Source organism: Carex rostrata, chromosome 2, assembly GCF_964058835.1.
Source record: "Carex rostrata chromosome 2, lpCarRost1.2, whole genome shotgun sequence".
In the NCBI taxonomy this organism is placed as follows: Eukaryota; Viridiplantae; Streptophyta; class Magnoliopsida; order Poales; family Cyperaceae; genus Carex; species Carex rostrata.
The window spans coordinates 17,017,864-17,037,791 of NC_135919.1; the positions used below are offsets into that span (position 1 = coordinate 17,017,864).

The 19,928-nt window shown below is 33.0% G+C and overlaps 1 protein-coding gene across 1 annotated transcript; it reads left to right on the forward strand.

Moving 5' to 3' along the window:
* Positions 1 to 16,179: 16,179 nt before the first annotated feature.
* Positions 16,180 to 18,493, forward strand: FHY1 (Haloacid dehalogenase-like hydrolase (HAD) superfamily protein). The gene is made up of 7 exons (XM_078294707.1): positions 16,180 to 16,452; positions 16,595 to 16,670; positions 16,976 to 17,027; positions 17,440 to 17,554; positions 17,650 to 17,720; positions 17,804 to 17,891; positions 18,126 to 18,493. The coding sequence occupies exons 1-7, from the start codon at positions 16,253 to 16,255 to the stop codon at positions 18,250 to 18,252; spliced, it is 729 nt and encodes a 242-aa protein (XP_078150833.1). The 5' UTR covers positions 16,180 to 16,252; the 3' UTR covers positions 18,253 to 18,493.
* The last annotated feature ends 1,435 nt before the right edge of the window (positions 18,494 to 19,928 follow it).

Consider the following 19,928-nt stretch of genomic DNA (forward strand, 5'->3'; position numbering starts at 1 on the left):
ATCTTTCTTCTATCTAATAATTTATCAAAGGGAAAAAAGTATTTCATACGTGTTTGTAATTGGAAAGGCTCGTCTCCATTTCAGACATAAATGGAGAGGTTAAAACACTAAGACCCAAAGTAACCACCCGCTTGAAACGGACTAGGACCGACCGTGCCTGGCAGGTCCCCAATCGTGATTTAATCAGTTAATTTTGAATCTGATCATTCTATGGCATACATCTGTGTTAACAGTTCAGGCGGGTCAGGGTTAAACCTATCATTACTATTAATTGTACAGTTTGTTGCAACAGATACGCCACATGGGAACTTATAGACCTTTTACTCACCTAATTCGGTGTACCTGAAGTCCTGAACCTGTTTTACAAAATATATAACTGCACACGTGTGCCAGCAAATGTCCAGGAGGTAAAGGGTCGTGTACCAGAGTGGCGAGCTTTTTGGTCGGACAAATTAAAAATAATTGTATCAACAATTACGAGTCAGTGTATTGTACTATTGTCTCTGGAATCAGTGTATTGGTTCAGCTTTTTTTATGTTTATCAATTCCAATCATGGTCATAAGATTTACGAATAATTTGTTTTTTTAGTGTCGGTGAACTGAACAGCGAATTATTCGGTTGACCGATTTTTATTGAATTATTCACAATTTTTTTTCCGAATTATTAGTGAATAATTCGTGATTTCTTTTTGGGTTCTTTTAGCTCCTTTGGAATTGAGATCTCCAGTCTCCGAATCATTCACGAATTACATCTGAAGTATTCTCAAATCACGAACTTTTGACTCTGTCAAACTGAATTCGAATAATATGTTTGTCACTATGATCCTAATTGTAAAGGAATTACAAATATTAATATAACAATTACAATTTCTAATTGTAAGGCTGTGGAAATCTAACATTCTTTTTACAAATTTCACATCATTTTTGCAATTATTTTTTAAGTGTCAATTTGAGAGATACAAAATAAATGTAAAACTGTTAAAAAAATTTTTTGCTAAAGTTGTTGATTAATTTAACGATAAAAATTACTTTCTACAATTGAAGATCACTTTGCTTTATAATCATTCTGTCTTTTTGTTTGCTCACTTTCAGTGGCCTGCTTTAAATTTTACTGCGGGGAAAAGAAAAATAGAAAGATGTCTTTATAACCTACCGCTATTTATAGGGGTGATTTATGAAATGTGATTTGAAGTGTGAAAGACAAGCTCATCAATCCACTCCCCCACACAAAAGTCACTCTTTCCCACTAATGATTCAATAATTCTGTAATTCAAGTTGTATTTTTTTATTATTATTATTGTTGATGTTGTTGTTGGGTTTCATTTCTAGTCTAGTGTGCTACCTGTTTAAAAATTTATTGAATAGACTACAAATGATGAATTCAAACCATTGAAACCGATCTCCTTCAAGAGTGATGCATTTACATATTAAATTTATAAATTTTTGTATTCATTTAGTACAAGGTCAAGCAGTCAAAAAAAATTTTAATTCATTTTTGCATTCATATATATCCTGATAATGCAATTTTGATGCCAAAAAGTCCAACAAAATATATAAAAACCACATGCTCTGTTCACGTCTGATGTTGTCTATTTAGTCATTCAACTTTAATTTCAATCAAATTAAATCAATATCTCTATTTTAAATTTGAATTATATCAAAATATAATTTGTTTTCATATAATTGAGCTCATGTTATTCATAAACTTTGTATGTAAGACGGGTAATATTATACTTTCCTTATGATAGCATAGTATTAATTTGTGAAAAGTTTTAAAATTTTCAAACCCTTATAATTACAGAAAACATATTTTCTCAAAAATTGATCATTACAAAATAATTAGTTAGACTTACCATAATTGAATACAATCCTTCAGTTAATTAGCTAGACTTACCATAATTAGTTAGACTTGTTTAGAGGTGCTATCGGGTCGGGTCGGGTCCAGATACTATTATATTTGGACCCGTACCCTAAAAGTGTTCGGATCCAAATTTCGATCCATACACTTATCTGTTTCAATTCGGGTCGGGTCCGGATCCGGATACCTATCTACCCGTAGATATTTCAGGTCCAGTCTTTCGGTTCCAGATAGATATATACCCATAACTTGTTTGTAGATTATCGGGTTCGGTTCGGATATGGGGCGGTTCCGGATCTAGAGCGGGTATATGTCACAAAAAATCAGGAAGATGAAAAGAAAATAACTGATATTGAAGAAGATATAATTTTCAAAAAGTAAAATATTAGAGATGACGATTTTTTTTTCTATGGTTCAAAAAATCTATTAATAGAATACTAATAATTTGTAAAAATGACATATCAATGAGAGTAATAAATTTTCATTATTATGCAGAGGATATCAAGACAAATATTGAAAGATGTATCCATAATAATAAATTTTATTTAAAAAATTAATGCGGCTGTTATGGAAGGAATAAATTTGGCATCCATCTATGTGTATAAACATAGCGAATATGTCACTCATTATATTTTCTCACATTCAAAAAAGTACTCACCACAGTTTATGCAAAAATTAATATGCAAAGTTGTATTTTTATATATTAATAGTTATTAATATATGTTTTATCGGGTATTTATATGGGTATCGGGTCGGGTTCGGTTATGGGTCAGATAATTAAATGAAACTCATATCCTACCCATTACAGTATCGGTTCCGGTTCGGATCCGGGTCAGATATTAAATTATTAATTTTGTAACCATACCCATAATTTAACCGGTTATATTTTTTAAACCATACCCTATCCAAACTAATCGGATCCGGGTCGGTTCCGGATCGGATCCGGTTCGGTTCCGGATTGGATCCGAGTAATCGGGTAAAATTAGCACCTCTAGACTTGTTGTCTTTTAAATTTTAAATTGAGATCCAATTTGGATAAAATAAAATAAAATAAATGGAGGGTAAAGTTGAGTGACTTTTTGATAAAATGTATTTTTGGTAAGGTTTTAAATAGTGATTACCGCGTCATCTCGGAAACGCTAAAAAAAACGCTACAACTAGTTATATCGTTAATTAAAAACGGCTGATAGCACTATAGCTTTTAAGTTCCAAAAACACCTAATCTACTTGGTTTCTCAAAATAAAACTTATATTCAGTAACTCATCTCTTTCTTTAGTTCTTTGCTTTATTGATTTTGTCCTTGTTCGGACTAGGAATTTGTCTGCTTTTGACCTACTTCAAATTTTTAAAGTCAAAATAAAATAAAAGTGAAGTAAAGATTAACTTATTTTGGTTTTAATGCATTGATATTTGATAGTGTGTCGAAATAAGTCGTAATTATTAGAAAAAAAAATAGTTTTTTGTCTAAATTTTTTTAAGATTTTTTTTTTGTCTCTGTTATTTATATAAATTGATCAAAGCCAAGATTGTCTTTAGACATTGATTTGTATCAAATCAGTCCTTCAATTGACTTTGTCATCTTTTTTAAAGTTTAAGGACTAACTTGCTTCTTTTTGAAAAAAAAAAATAGAATTACTTTTATGCAAATGAAACCGAAATTTTTATAAATATCCAAATCAAATAACAAATTATGGAATCTACCCTGTTTTGCAATGAAATTCGAAAAATACCCAATCCGGTTATCCAATAACCGGATTTGACACAAATGTTCGGTTACCCACTCCCCGGACTCAAAAACACAAACCCGGTTAATGGTTAACCGGATTTGTGCATTTTGCCTTTTTTTTTTTTTTAAACATAAATTTTTTATTTTTTGTATTAAAATATTAGAAATGTTGAATATATTTCTTTGAAAATAGATGGAATACAATATAATTTGATTTATTAGAAAGACTGCAACAAATAATCCGGATCAATATTTTTTAGATCGGATTTTTCGCGGCTCTAAGAAAAAATTAATATATTTCTTTATGTGTTATTGGAAAAAAAATAAAAATAATTAGATTCTGAGTTATTGATCCCGGTTCAAAAGTCACTTCTGGGTAATCCAGAAAATATTGTGACCTTTCTAGTACATTTAATTTATAAAAAGTTGTATCTATTTTTGAAAAAAAAATCAAAAACTTTAATTTATTTAATTATTGTTTTTCAAAAAGAATTCTCAAAATAGATACAACTTTTTATAAATTAAATGTACTAGAAAGGTCACAATATTTTCTGGATTACCTAGAAGTGACTTTTGAACCGGGATCAATAACTCAGAATCTAATTATTTTTATTTTTTTCCAATAACACATAAATAAATGTATTAATTTTTCTTACAGCCGCGAAAAATCCGATCTGAAAAATATTGATCCGGGTTATTTGTTGCAGTCTTTCTAATAAATCAAATTATATTGTATTCCATCTATTTTCAAAGAAATATATTCAACATTTCTAATATTTTAATACAAAAAATAAAAAATTTCTGTTTTCAAAAAAAAGAAAAAAAAAAGAAGGCAAAATGCACAAATCCGGTTAACCATTAACCGGATTTGTTTTTTTGAGTCCGGGGAGTGGGTAACCGGACATTTGTATTAAATTCGGTTATTGGATAACCGGATTGGGTATTTTTCAAATTTCATTGCAAAACAGGGTAGATTCCGTAATTTGTTATTTGATTTGGATATTTATAAAAATTTCGGCAAATGAAACTTTAACAACTAATTCGGCACTTCTAGAAATATATAGGTACCAAAACTTGAAATTTTTCTAATTGCTAAATAAAATAGTGTTAATATAAAATACAGAAATATTAATGCGTTTTACTTCAAAAACTAGATTCCGGTATAGTGGTCTTATGTGTGGAAAACACAGATTCAAAATCCTGATGGGAGATCGTCTTTGTAGATATTGGAATTTGAAAAATTAGTATTCCATCTCTCTCAAAACAGTACTAGTATACTCCAAAAGTCCAAACTGATTGAGAAAATGTGACCAGCTTTGATAAGAACACAACAACCATAATTCAAATTACAAGAAAGTAGAAAGGAAGCATCCTAATTATTCTAGCTATGTAATTGGAACTAGAGAGGGCAAAATTGCATCCTATTAATTATATTACATATCTGATCTGGTGAAATATGTAATAGCTAAATTTTTTTAGTCACAAATAAGCGTCGCAGGTCTTAATCAATGGATTATACATATTCCTTATATTTAGAATTACTTCATTTTATTTCCCTCTGTATCTATCTAAATTAAACAAATTTATAACAATTAATTGAAGTTCCCATAACGCATCATGTCTCTATTATTAATTAATCCATGTGTATTGCACTTGGTCATGATGCATTGATGCACCAACTTGTTCTTTGTTTTATAAGAGAAACGAATCATGTGAGAAGAAGCTTCCTGTAATCCTCTTTTACTTTTTTCAATTGCACGTCTAAAATAAATAATTGAAGGAGGTTAATTAATTAATTAATCTTCTCATATATACATTTATCTATTGCCTGACAATGTTGATGGAACAATTGTATAATTGTTAATTAATTGGTAACATGATTAAAGTGTCTGAGAATGACAAGACATGCACACCTTTATCCCTCATTATCTATTGATCATATTATTTTGTTAAGAAAGGCTTATCTCTACGGCATTGCATGCAGCTGGCTTCTTTCCTTATCATCACATGTTAATGCTGGTTTAATAATCTTTTACAAGGCATTTATTTTGGATCTGCCAGACTTCAATTTCTGGTTTTCTTTTAAAAAATTTTGGGTGGGAGACTCCTAGAGGTGAAAACAGAGCGGATAATATCCGATCCGTATTTGAAAAATTATATATGGATATTTGTATCTGAACATTCATGTGGGGCTATGGTTTAAGTTTTGATTATTTTTATCCCAATGATAGACATATGTTATGAGGAATCCAATTGCACCATTCTATGGTGAAATATCTTGACACCATATTTTTATAAGTAATTTTTGCGATTCTAAAATCCAAACAGTTGATTTGAACTGTTCAACGTGATCTCCATATAAAATATGTAAATTTAACATTTTTGAATTTATTTTAGTATTTATTAAGATGTGTACAAAATTGTTATTTTCATGTAATTATAGACCATTGAAAAAAAAAATTTAAAAAGATTCTAAATAAATAGTAATAAATTTCCAAAAATTGTAAAATTTGATCTCCAAGCACATTTTAATATGAAAATCAGTTGAACGGTTCAGATTGACTATTTGGATTTTGAAATCCCAAAAATGACTTGTAAAATTATGGTGTCAAGATGTGTCGCCATAAAATAGTATAATTGGATCCCTCATATATCATATAGTTTATTATATATTACGAAAAAAAATTATCTTATTCACAATTATAATTAGATAAATATTATCAACATTATTATTTTTCTAATAATATTTAATTATATTTTAATAAATATATGATCCGTATCCGATCCATTTTCACCCCTAGTAAAATTTCGATCAACACCATACTGATTGATATACTAGATTGGTAAATAATTTTCGCAAACACTGAGCATTAATAGATTAACAAAATAATTATTATCTTGCCAAGTAATAATTCTTGTAGATTATCTTTCCATAAAAATGATTATTATTTTGTTTGAATTTATATCTAATGCTAGTTAATGGCAATTTAAATACAAATTCATAGTTAATGGCAATTTATATTTTGTCCAAGTTGTCAACTGTTACGGAGGCAATAACGGTAAGAACATTAAATTATTATATAAAACTATTTGTTTTTTTGCAGAGAATATAAAGAAAAATTGGTAGCGTACCAAATTCAACCAATAATTTATTACTAGCTATAACAAGACTGACAGCCTTGCTCTTGTGCTGGAAGAGAACTAAGTTAGCCAATCAATCTCCTTTGAGTAAGGTAATTTTACCTCAAAAAGCAAAACAAGAAAGAGAAAAAAAAATCTCAAATGTTGCAATAAATCATGTGCAACGGCGCGTGTTTGAGCTGGAAAGCTCTCTTATATGCAAGAGATTCACATGAGCTTCTTATTTTTAGATCCTTCCCTTCCTTGGCACATGTTATAATTACTATACGTCTATACCCTCCTCTCTCTGTTGCATCTAATGCTTTGCTGGTGTTAGTTGCCTCATGTCATGTGAGTTACCTCATAACAGGGGAAAATAGCAAAAGAGAATAGTATACTTGTGAGATTGCTATAAAGCCTAGAATGGGCCTAATAAAGGCCCACCTATACTCCTGTAGGTTTGTTCAATTTCTGGAAAGGTTATTAAATGACCCAAAGTAATATTAATGGGCCTAGAAGGCTAGAACATCAAAGCCCACCTGCTTCCTAGATGCTAATTTGTAACGCTGATGAAAATTTATACTGTGGAATTTTGTATCGTCAATTGAAGTTAACTAAGACAACAAGGGATTAATATAAAGGGGGAATTTCACGTATACCCCTCAAAAACTTCAAAATTACGTATTTCCCCCTCTAAAGTTTGAAATTACATATTTCCCCCTCTAAACTTCAAAAAATCACAAATTTACCCATTTTGTTGTATTTTATATTAAAACTCATTCTAAAATCTTAAAATACCCATTTTACCCTTTATTAAAAGCATATAAAGCCCATCAAACTCAAAATTGAATCTGGACAATTTTTCTACCGTCCAAACTGCTTTTAAATATGCGTGCGCAAGATCAGCACGAATCTTGATGCGAACATGCACGTATATTGATGTGACCTGCACAGATCTTAATGCGATGCGCACCAATCAATATTGCTTTAAGATCCGTGCATGCTAGATCAACACGAAATTGAAGCACTATGCACAGATCTTAATGCGATGCACACGGATTAAACAGTAGATGAACCCTTTAGATTTAAATTTGAGTTTGATGGGCTTTATATGCTTTTAATAAAGGGTAAAATGGGTATTTTAAGATTTTAGAATGAGTTTTAATATAAAATACAATAGGGTAAATTTGTGAGTTTTTTGAAGTTTAGAGGGGGAAATACGTAATTTCAAACTTTAGAGGGGGAAATACGTAATTTTGAAGTTTTTGAGGGGTATACGTGAAATTCCCCCTAATATAAAATGGGATGCAGAAGATCCAAAGGGGACAAAGTGGGCCTTAACAATATGACAATGCCTTGTTGTCTTTAGCATGTGAGTGGTTGAGTCATTGGGAAGAGAAAATTATCACTACTTGCCCTTTTATTTTTAATCAAGTAATCGTCTAGATTTAAGAACTGATTGGTTGGTGGACAACATTATCAGTCTCATGGTCACCATCGTCAATTTAGATTACAATAGCAGTGAGACACTGATTATGAGAAGTTTTGTGTCGTTGTTGCAATTATTGCTATATTTGTGTCACTAAAATGTATATTCCTTAATAAACACCACTACTTTGATTTGTGTCGTCCAATTCTATATTAGAAGATGGGTTGACTTTTGATGTAATGCATGCAAACTATCATGGATCGATCCAGAATTGTTTTCAGAGGTAGGCATAAAAAATTGACAATAATATATATATATATATAGAGGGGCTATGGTGCATTGCAATGCATGGAGGGGTTTGTGCATTCGACCATAAATCTAAAATTCAAAATTCAAATGACCGATTCAAACCGTTCATCTTGTTCTCCATATTAATATGTGCTTGGAGATCAAATTTTACATTTTTCTGAATTTTTTTACTATTTATTAAGTATTTTACAAAATTGTTGATCCAATGGTGGCTTAACAAAACAGTAAAATCAGCAGCCACCGTTGGATCAACAATTTTGTAAAATACTTAATAAATAGTAAAAAAATTCAGAAAAATGTAAAATTTGGTCTCCAAGCACATATTAATATGGAGAACAAGATGAACGGTTTGGATCAGTCATTTGAATTTTGAATTTTAGATTTATGGTCTAATGTACAAACCCCTCCATGCATTGCAATGCACCATAGCCCATCTCTCTCTCTCTCTCTCTATATATATAGAGGTTGGCTAAGATCAAAGTGGTAGTTTCTGAATTTTGGTGCTACCAATTTATTTTTCAATTTTTAAATTTTAAAATGTCGATCTGAACCGTTCAAGTTGTTCTCCATATTAAATTGTGCTTGGAGACCAAATTTTACATTTTTCTGAATTTTTTTACTATTTATTAAGCCACTTTGAAAACAGCTGATCTAATGGTGGCTTCTGATTTTACTGTTTTGTTAAGCCACCGTTGGATTAACGATTTTCAAAGTGGCTTAATAAATAGTAAAAAAATTCAAAAAAATGTAAAATTTGGTCTCCAAGCACAATTTAATATGGAAAACAACTTGAACGGTTCGGATCGACGTTTTGAACTTTGAAAATTGAAAAACGAATTGGTAGCACCAAAGCTCAGGAACTACCACTTTGATCTTAGTCAACCTCTATATATATATATATGTATAGATATATCTATATATATATATATATATATATATATATATATATATATATATATAGAGAGAGATTGACTAATATGCTTTCGGTAGTGATACCTCGCATATTTAGCCTATATTTGACTTGATTTCGTACCAAATTCACGTTCTAAATTGTCAAAATCATGTGCATTTCATTGATATATCCTTAGAATTTGGTACTGCTGAGAGTTTGTTTGTTTTCTGCAGGATTGGAGCAAAATAAATGAAGAAACAGCGTTTTTGGACTCTCTGGTACGGCCCTTACCAGGCTTGGTACGACCCTTACCAGGTTTGGTACGGCCCTTACCAGGTTTGGTACGACCCTTACCAGACTTAGCCGATCCAGCCTCCCTCCCATCTTGTACGGCCTAGCCGTACCACTTTGGTACGGGCCGTACATAGATGCCGCCTGGCAGAATTCAAATCTTGGCAGAGGCTATTTAAAGCGAGGGATCTCTCCATTTTCAGGATACACATTCCATTCCAGATTGAGAGCTCAGAGAAAGAGAGAAAGAGAGCAAAGGAGCAAGGAGAGAAGAAGAAGGAAGAGGAAGAGGCGAAAATCGACGGATCAACCCCTCCTCCACTCCTGATCTTCGATCTAGTTCTATCATGCCTCTCTTTATCTCTTTATTTGTATTTCTGGACAGATCTATGACTTGTGAGTAGTTGATCATTGTTTCTAGGGTTTGTAGATGGATTTTCTTGATTTGTGTTGCTTTTCTTGATTTGGATCTTGTATGAACTCTTTTGATTGTATTGATTGTGTATTTGCTTGTCTTGATTGTTTTGTCTTGCTGTGATTGCATGTGGTGTGCCTATAGTGGTAGATCAACTCTAACAAGGTCATGTGACCATTGCCTTCTCTCAACCAAACCAATCCCTTTAGGTAGACTTGTTCGAATTGAAGCCGAAAGGTTGAATTCTCCCCTAATTGACAGATTAGAGGATACCTTGGATCTCCAATCAATCAACTAGAGGATCTGGACCAAAACACAAGAGTTGAGGTTTAGAAACCCTAGAAGGTGAAGAATTGACTCCAAAACCTAGATCTTGAACCAACAAACGAGAGTTGAGGTTTAGGAACCTTAGGTATGGTCAATTGAACCTTTCTCAAGAGTTTAATACAAGGTACCAGCAAGAAATGCATCAACTCGAACTTGTAAGCTCTGTTCTGGTAAATCAGTACGGGTCTTACAAGAGTGGTGCGGCCTACCCGTACCAAGCCCCACTCGGCTTGGTCGGACCAGGTTGGTGCGGCCTAGCCGTACCAACTTGGTAAGACCCGTACCACTAGAGGCAAATCAGAGATGAAGTCTGAAACCCTTGAAATATCTTTTATCCTAAATCAAAACACAGTTTATACCTTTCCTTGCACAGTTACTATTCTATTGCATTGTTTGATTGCTTGAGTTGATTCTTTAGGAAGATTAAGTACCAAAACTCCCTCTTTCTCACTTCTAGTTTTTAGTCGAGATAAGTAGATTCTAGATAAAGAAACCGTCCCTGTGGATCGATACCCGATTATACTCATCGATAGGGTTGTGCACTTGCAACCCTAATCGGAAGATGTAACCGCGGTTTTAAAAGGTACGCTCCCAAGCGTACCGAAACTTGCGTTGCGCTTTCACGCGAACAGGTAGCATATGGGCCGAAGTGCTACCGGTCCAAATTTGAAATTTCAAAATCCAAAAAGTCGATCTGAACCGTTCATCTTATTCTCCATATTAATATGTTCTTGGAGACCAAATTTTACATTTTTCTGAATTTTTTTACTATTTATTAAGCCACTTTGAAAATCGCTGATCCAACGGTAGCACTGTTTTGTTAAGCCACCGTTGGATCAGCGATTTTCAAAGTGGCTTAATAAATAGTAAAAAAATTCAGAAAAATGTAAAATTTGGTCTCCAAGCACATATTAATATGGATAATAAGATGAACGGTTCAGATCGACTTTTTGGATTTTGAAATTTCAAATTTGGACCGGTAGCACTTCGGCCCATTTGCTACCGGAAGCACATTAGCCTATCTCTCTCTCTCTCTCTCTCTCTCTCTCTCTATATATATATATATATATATATATATATATATATATTGGCAAATCAGAGTGTAGTTGATAGAGATCTAAAAAGGCACGGCACAACCGGATACATCACAGCATGACACGGCATGTGTGTCGGTTATGTGACATGACTCGTTTGTTCTGTGTCTTGACTCGCATGTCCCGTGCCTTGACTTGCATGTCATGTGCCATAACCATTCACGTGGCATGACTATGTTTCAAAAATTTGGCATGACACTGCACGTCACGCAAAATATTTAGTCATGGCATATGGTCATGTGAGTCACATGTAATTAGGATTGTTATATCTTCATCAGGTGAGTCTTGAATAAACTGTTAGTGTAATAATCTAGAAGTCAATAATAGGATAATTGATTATATATAAAGCTTTGTTCATGAATTGGATGATTAATATCATTTTGTTGCCTTGAGTATTATTCCATTTATGGATCATTTCGAGTTCATGACTGAAATTGTGAAACTCCATAATATAGATGATATATACTCTTAAAAGGTCACTGACCAAGGTAATTAGCAGGAACACTAATTACCGCTGTAAGGTTAGTATGTGGATTAAATGATGGTCAAGTTTTACAGACCATAGACAAGGAGTTGTCATTTTAATCACATAGATATATGTTTCAGGAACATGATATCTAACAGACCCCGAATGAAACATTATACGGAATTGTGTTCGTGTCATTAATGCTTTCATTCAGTGTTAAGTTCTAAAGTATGAGGTATTCATCTTTCCTACTAAGAAATGTATATGTGTGATTGTTATCAAACGTGTCGATAAAATGCAGTTATAACGGTAGCTCTTCGGTATACATGGCTTAGCTGAGGTAGTGATGGTTTACCAAAAGTACTATTATCCCTCGTATCTCTATACGAGCTATAGCATCACTGGGCCCCTTGATAGAGTAAGATTATCAGCGCGCGGTATGATTACAAGAGTAATCATATTTGATAATCTGCTCAAGATCAAGAAAAGATTAAGTTTACAAGGATGACACACACCTACCTTGAAACTAATCTGATAGCTATGAGACAGAAGAACAGACACAAGTAAATTGTTTACTGGATCATGATATTGTATTGTACAGCATCATCTGTGTAATTGGCTGGTCATGATGTATACTGCCAGATACCGCTCATGATTATAGAAGTTAAAACAATTTTAACTCTATTTACCAACATAACACAGATCCTATTGGGTCACACCATATAAAAGTTAATCGGAGAATCTTATTGTGATTGATTATAAATTGGTTATGATCAATAGTAAGATGGTTATAATTAATTATACGTGTTATAATTAAATTATAAATGTTATGTAAAAATAACAAGCAAAAACATTGGTTAATTTATAAACGTGTGTGACACGTTGTATAAAAGTTAACCGGTTAATTTATAAATGTGCAGGACACGTTGTATAAATTACTGAAACAACAACCGCAAGAAATATAATTGTTCAAAATAATTATACGAATATTATTTGTATTCGGGCCGAGGGCATTTTGGTCTTTTCACATGTCATCCTTATCCACATGACACGTCATCGATATTATCCACATGACACGTCATCGATCTTATCCACATGACATGTCATCATCCTTATCCATTCAATGACATATCTTGTAAATAGGCATATGTTGAGGGGTATTTCGGTCTTTTGCGAACCTCCTCAAAAGCCTATAAATAGAGGGGTCCATGTAGAGAGAAAAACCACTAATTCACTCGTATCGTTTCGTGTCGAATCGAATCGATATTTTCTCTCTTTCTCGGTTTCTCTCCCAAATAGTGTTTCGATTGAGAAAAGAAAGTTATACGTAGTTGACGTATAATCTTGCGGGTTGTTGTGAAGTATATTTACGGGATCGATGAATAGTATTTTCCTGAATTTCGTGGTATGTCAGTTCTGCTTATTTGTGAAACTGAGTAATCGAAAATTCGTATTTACGGGTTTTCATCTTTTTCTCTGTGAATAGTGTTTTTGCATAATTTCGCGGTTTATAGTATTTCTGGCAAAAGAAATAAACCGATCTCTGGTTAGTCCTGGTGGATAACCTATAGAGTCACCATACGTTTGGTGCTCCGAGGAGAATCATTCCCGTGATGTAGCTCTACTCGCTCGGTCTGCATTCCAACTGTGATTTAGAAACAAGGTATAAATATGTTATATTAATCTATTTAATTTGTAAGTAGATTAAAGTTTTAGAAATAAATCATGGAGTAGATCTATAAAAGGATTAAATTGGGTTTTGATGCCAAAGGAATACTGAAGGTGGACCGCCTTGGAAAGTTTCCTGACATACCCCGTTTAATCTTGAGCTTAAGTTGGCCGTAGAAATTTTTGTTCTACGGTCATTCCGCAGCTTAAGCCTAAATGGGTTTTGGTTACCCCGAAACCCAACATAAACTAACCTAAATTATAAAAAAAATAGTTAAACGTAATCGGTTACGTTTGAAAACGTCACGTATAGTCACAGCGTGACTAACGTGTTGTGACCATTCACGTGTCTTGACCGTTCTTCCAATTTGATCACGGCATAGCATGTATAAATTTGATTTAGTCACGGCACGACACGTGATCCAAGTCACGGCGTGACTAGTCACAACACAGTACATATTTAGATACCTAGTAGCAAACCTCTTTTTTTCTCATGATGAACAACGATTCTTCTAAGTGGAGTAGTGAATTAGAGTGCATTTTTTTTTATTTCTTTTATACAAACCAGTTTAGAGTCTATACTGATTTTCTTTTCCGCACAATTTTCTTCTAATAAATCGTAAATTAAATTCAGATATAAACTTTATTTCTATCAAAAAAAATAAGCACAAATATAAAATATCACTAAATATAACAAAAATTTAAATTCAAAAGTAAACACTTTCTAATCCTCTTGAAATCCGCCCATGCATATTATTCGATTAAAATCAATACCTAAATATTGATATTTTTATAAGAGTTGCGTCAAAGGCGCTTTTCTAAGGATAGAACTTCAGCTCCAAATTTTAATTCTCAAAATTCAATTAGCAGTCTACGTTTTAGATGTGTCGATAGTTAATGTGATTTGTATACTGAAATCTTGAAGGAAATCAAAATTTATACTGAAATAAAAGAATAACATTACTTGTAAATTCTTCAAATAATATGGAAACAATTCGCATATCTATCTATGGAGAGTAAGGCTACGGTGTTATGGGTTGCATAGAGGGCTACGGTGCTACGGCTCAATATTTGAGTTTTCAAAATCCTAATGGTCGATTCGAACCGTAAATTTTGTTCTCCATATTAATATGTGTTTGGAAACCAAATTTTACATTTCTGAATTTTTTTTTTACTATTTTTTTAGATATGTAGAAAATCAAATTAATTTTACATTTTTGAATTTTTTTTTACTATTTTTTTAAATATGTAGAAAATCACTTGATCTAAAAAATTATGCACCATTTAGATATTTGATTTTCCACCTATCTAAAAATATAGTAAAAAATTTCCAAAAAATGTAAAATTTGATCTCCAAACACATATTAATATGGAGAACAAGATGAACGGTTTGCATCAACCGTTAGGATTTTGAAAACTCGAATATTGAGCCGTAGCACTGTAGCTCTCTATGCAAACCATAGCACCGTAGCCTTACTAATCTATGGAACAGTATGGCTAATATAACATCAGTGTCATTTTAGTCTATATAACACAAACTCCAAAACCTATCAAATCGAGTTCAAATGGTGAATCCAAACCGTTCAAACCGATATAATTTATTAGTTGTGTGTTTATATGTAAATTTTATAAGTTTTTGAGTTTATTTGGTATCAAGTCAAGCGGTTAAATGTGTAAGTTTTTAAGTTAATTTTAATACATTCATTTTTCAATTTTTTTGCCGCTTGATTTGATACTAAAATAACTCAAAAATATAAAAAGTTTGCATGTAAACACATCACTCATAAAGTAAATTAGTTTGAACGGTTTGAATTCACCATTTGAAATCAATTTGATATGTTTTAGAGTTGATGATATATAGACCGAAATGATATCATCTACAATAGCGAACTATTTGTTTCACCGTTCGATCTGTTTTTGATGATTGGTGATTTATCGTTGATTCATGTGACTAGTGGTTTGCTAACGGGTAGGGTACGAGTACCTCGAGTATACCCGGGTCGGGTAGTCGGGTAGGGCGGGTACGGGTAGGACGGGTAGTCGGGTAGACGGGTACGGGTAGGTTTTTAAAAGAGTGTACCCTACCCGTTTCAAACCCGTGCCCGTCTCGGGTAACAGGTACGGGTACCTCGGGTACGGGTACCTCGGGTACGGGTAGTCGGGTAGGGTACGGGTATTTTATTTTTATTTTTGGTTTTTTTCGTTTTTTAATATTGTTTTTTCTGTTTTTTAGTTTTTTTTTTCTGTTTTTAATACTATTTTTTTTGGCGGCAAAATAATTTTGAATTTTGAATTTAAAAAAAACGGGTAAACGGGTAAAGGTACACGGGTAAACGGGTAAAGTTGGTCGGGTAAACGGGTGCGGGTACGGGTAAAACGGGTGCGGGTAGGCGGGTTTCGGGTACGGGTTGGGTGGGTTTTTTTTCCGAATCCTTGAGTCCGGTCCGTCTCAAACCCGTACCCGTTTACCCGCCTATACCCGGGCACGGGTACGGGTACGGGTCGGGTAAAACGGGTCATACCCGTTCGGGTTTTAGCCATTGTCTACATGTGACATTATCCTCTGACAAGTGGGTCCTAATCTATCGGTCAATTGACGAAGAGTGCAAGCCATCTCTTCAACCTTTCTCCTCCTCTAAATTTCTTTCTCAAATTAATGGTTTCTCTAATTCGGCCAGTGTCTTTCTTATTGCCTCTCTCCAAGCACACCCGGAGACCTTGCGTCGCAATGGCCACCTCTAGTTCCGACAGCCATCTCTCCCAGTCTCAGCAAAGGAGGCTTCCAGTTCTCCTCTTTGATGTGATGGACACAATCGTGCGGGACCCATTCTACCACCACATCCCCGCTTTCTTCCAGTTCGTTTCCTTCTTCAATTTAGTCTACTCTCTGTCAATTAGAAATTTAAATTTGCATTGATCTTTCTACTTGAACAAAATCAGACAGCAACAACAAAATATTGAGCTTTCAGATTTTGTTTTTCTTTATACGGTTTGGCAGAATGTCCATGAAGGAACTGCTAGAAACCAAACATCCAAATGCATGGGTAGAATTTGAGGAAGGACGTATCGATGAGGTATTAAGATAGAAATTGTATTTATTTTAGTTTGCTGTCAATTCTGATTGGTAGATACCAGTAGGCCTGAACAGCACTGTACCAGACCAATTCTGTAAAAATTTCAACTAAGCCAAGATTTATTGCTGTTAAGCTTCAAAAAAACCTAGTTAAGACATCATGGCTCCACTTAGAACAATTTTGTCCTTAATTACTCTGCAATTCTAACTCATGTAAGTTTAAATTCAATCCAATTTATCTATATTGACAACAACTGTGCAATTAATCCCCTACTAACTCTTCCTTGGAATCTCTTCTATACTCAGAACGAGTTGGCTAAAAAGTTTTTCAAAGATGGAAGATCTTTTGATTTGGAAGGTAAACCTAAAATAAACAAATATTACAATAATTTATGATCATACATGATGAACCAAGGGAGAATCAGCGGACTGTTCTTATTCTTTACTGTTTTAGGGATTAGGCTCTTGTTATCTGTCCTTTGTCCTTTTTTTTTAAAAAGTTCTCTATCCCCTAAACTTATTACTTCTAATTTTTAATAAAATTATAAGCAGACAAAGCCCACTCCAACCCCCCCTCCCCCAACCCCACAAAAAAAGAAGATGATCAAATAGCCAATTAGTAATCCAAGTACCATATATTTGTTTAAATATGAAGCGTCATAAGTTCTAATGAAAATTAGAAAATGCTGAAGGGTCAATTAGTAATCTTCTAAGCCTAAAGTTGTATATATATGGTTTGAATTTAACAAACATGTTTTAACATACAATAGGTCTAAAAGAATGCATGGTAAGAGCTTATTCTTACGTGGAAGGTATCGAAGAGGTGCTACATGGGTTGAAACAAAACAATTACGAAATTCATGCCTTCACGAACTATCCTGTCTGGTTAGTGGTTAGTTTCTAAATACTCTTTGTTTTTTAACTCTACGATACCATCATGAAGTTTGATGTTTACTTGTCTAATATATGTATTCATTTAGGTACAAATTGATTGAAGAGAAGCTAAACCTATCAAACTTCTTGTCTTGGTCATTTTGTTCTTGCGCCATTGGTAAATTTTCTTTCTCTATAATTGTGGATGTGGTAGTAACACAGTACCATAAAGTTTAATTGTGTGTTTGTGTGAATGTGTAGGTAAGAGAAAACCGTCTCCAGATTCGTATAAAGAGGTGGTTAACCATCTTGGAGTTGAGCCATCAAACTGTGTTTTTATTGATGACAGGTTTCTTATTTTGCTACTTCTCTTTCCTTATATATCGGTCTTTTTGTCGCTATTTTCTTTTGTACCTATATTTACCTGCCTAGCTCATTTGTTGTACTTATTGATTTATTCTTGTGAATGAAAGTAATTCAACCTTACTGAAATGAACTAATCTTGAATAAATTACTTTGCAATTACATGTTTGTACTACAACCTACAGTGTTTATGTTTTAAATTTTAATATTCTTCATGCAGGATGGTGAATATAGAGGCAGCAATAAATATTGGAATGATTGGCTTGCATTTCCAAAATGCTGAGTTGCTCAAGAAAGACTTATCTTCTTTAGGAATTGAGGTATCATTGCCTCTTGATGTTTCATAACGAAAAACGACACATCTTTTTTATTTATTTAACAGAATATAATTTCTCTCTATCTGTTATATTGCTGTACAATTGTATAGTTGTGATGTTGTTGTTGTTGTCGTCTATTCATTCAAGTTCTAATAAGATGTTGTATTTGAGTTTCAAGCATGACTTTCATTGGGAATTCATAATGCAATAATCCGATCAATACCTGTGTTATGGGTCTGAATTCTGATTCAATAGGAGTTGAATTAGAAATCTGATAATAAGATATTTGAATAGATTCATATATGCATGCTAATTGGACTCTGGTCTTTCAAAACTTAAATAGGCATCACAGCAAGAATATCGGAAACTGAAAAACTTGGAATTTTACAAAAGGCTATGCTTATCCTTTTCTTCCAAAAATTAGGCTTTTCCTTTTCTTCCGAAACTAGCCAATTAGTATTGTAGAGGACAACTTTGTCATAAGAAGCTCTATTTATACTTTTCTAGTGAGTTTTATATGAGCAGTTAAGTAATTTCTTTCTGAAGAGCAATTTGTTTTGCTTTATCATTTGTGTGTCATAGTGATGCTGAATAATGAAACTTACTCAGAAGAAAGATGCATTGGTAGGGAAATAATGATATAAGTGGCCTTTGTATAAAAAATTCTCAGTTTGAAAGTGGCCTGACATATCTGTTATGAACTTTTTGTGGCTTATTAAAGAGGATATGGTGATATTTAATTCATTTGTTCTACTGGTTTATTTGATAATGTTAACAGATATCCCAATTTGAGGAATCTATTTCTGAAAAATGATATATAAGTAGAGTTCTATTTGTACTTTATTGAAACTATAACAGCTCGGTTCTGTACTGGCACGTTTCTGACTTGTTTGTTTTAGCAGAAAGATTTAAGTTACTTTGACTGGATTTTTTTTTCGAGCCTAAATTAGCAGGCTTGTTAATCCGTTCCAATTCTGCTAAAATTCTATTTTTGTTATGTTCCAATTAAGAAGAAGAAGTTGCAATCTCAATTTCCTTCTGTTATTCAGTCTGAAATATTTGTTTTTCGGTACCATTCTATAATGAATTGGAACTTTATCAAAATTTTAAAGAAAATAAGGGGACATGGGATTGGAATATATGATAAACATTGATATGTTCAGTATAAGAGAAGAGATTTTTTAGTGTTTAATCGTCTGCTTTTGAAATGTTTGTCCAAAATCCGGTAAATTCATCACTTGTTCGTAAAGTTCACAGAAGTCATTTAATTTAAGTCATCGTTATCATTCGGTGAGGCGCTAAAAGCAAATAATTTGCAAATTTCATTATTATAAATAACACAGTAAATTAAGCTTAAAAAATAATCTGATCTGCACATCAACACGCATAGAAATTCTTGCAAAAGAGAAGTAAAAAAGAAAATGAGTTGTTATGCATACGTCATGGATTAAGTGACGTTGTAGATTTGTACATCAGCAAACCTGCCAGCTAGGTCAGGTATCGGCCATAATTGGAAAAACTAGCAAGTAGCAATAGAGAAGTACAATGACTTGTTACGTGAAAGGGATGAACTAACCAGTCAAGGCATACAATTCAATGCCATAATGTACTCATATATTAACATATTCATCAGTTTCCTGCCAACTTAATTCAAAAGTATGTCCGCTGAAATTTCTTCTCATATAATTAGCCTATGCCCAGTGTGT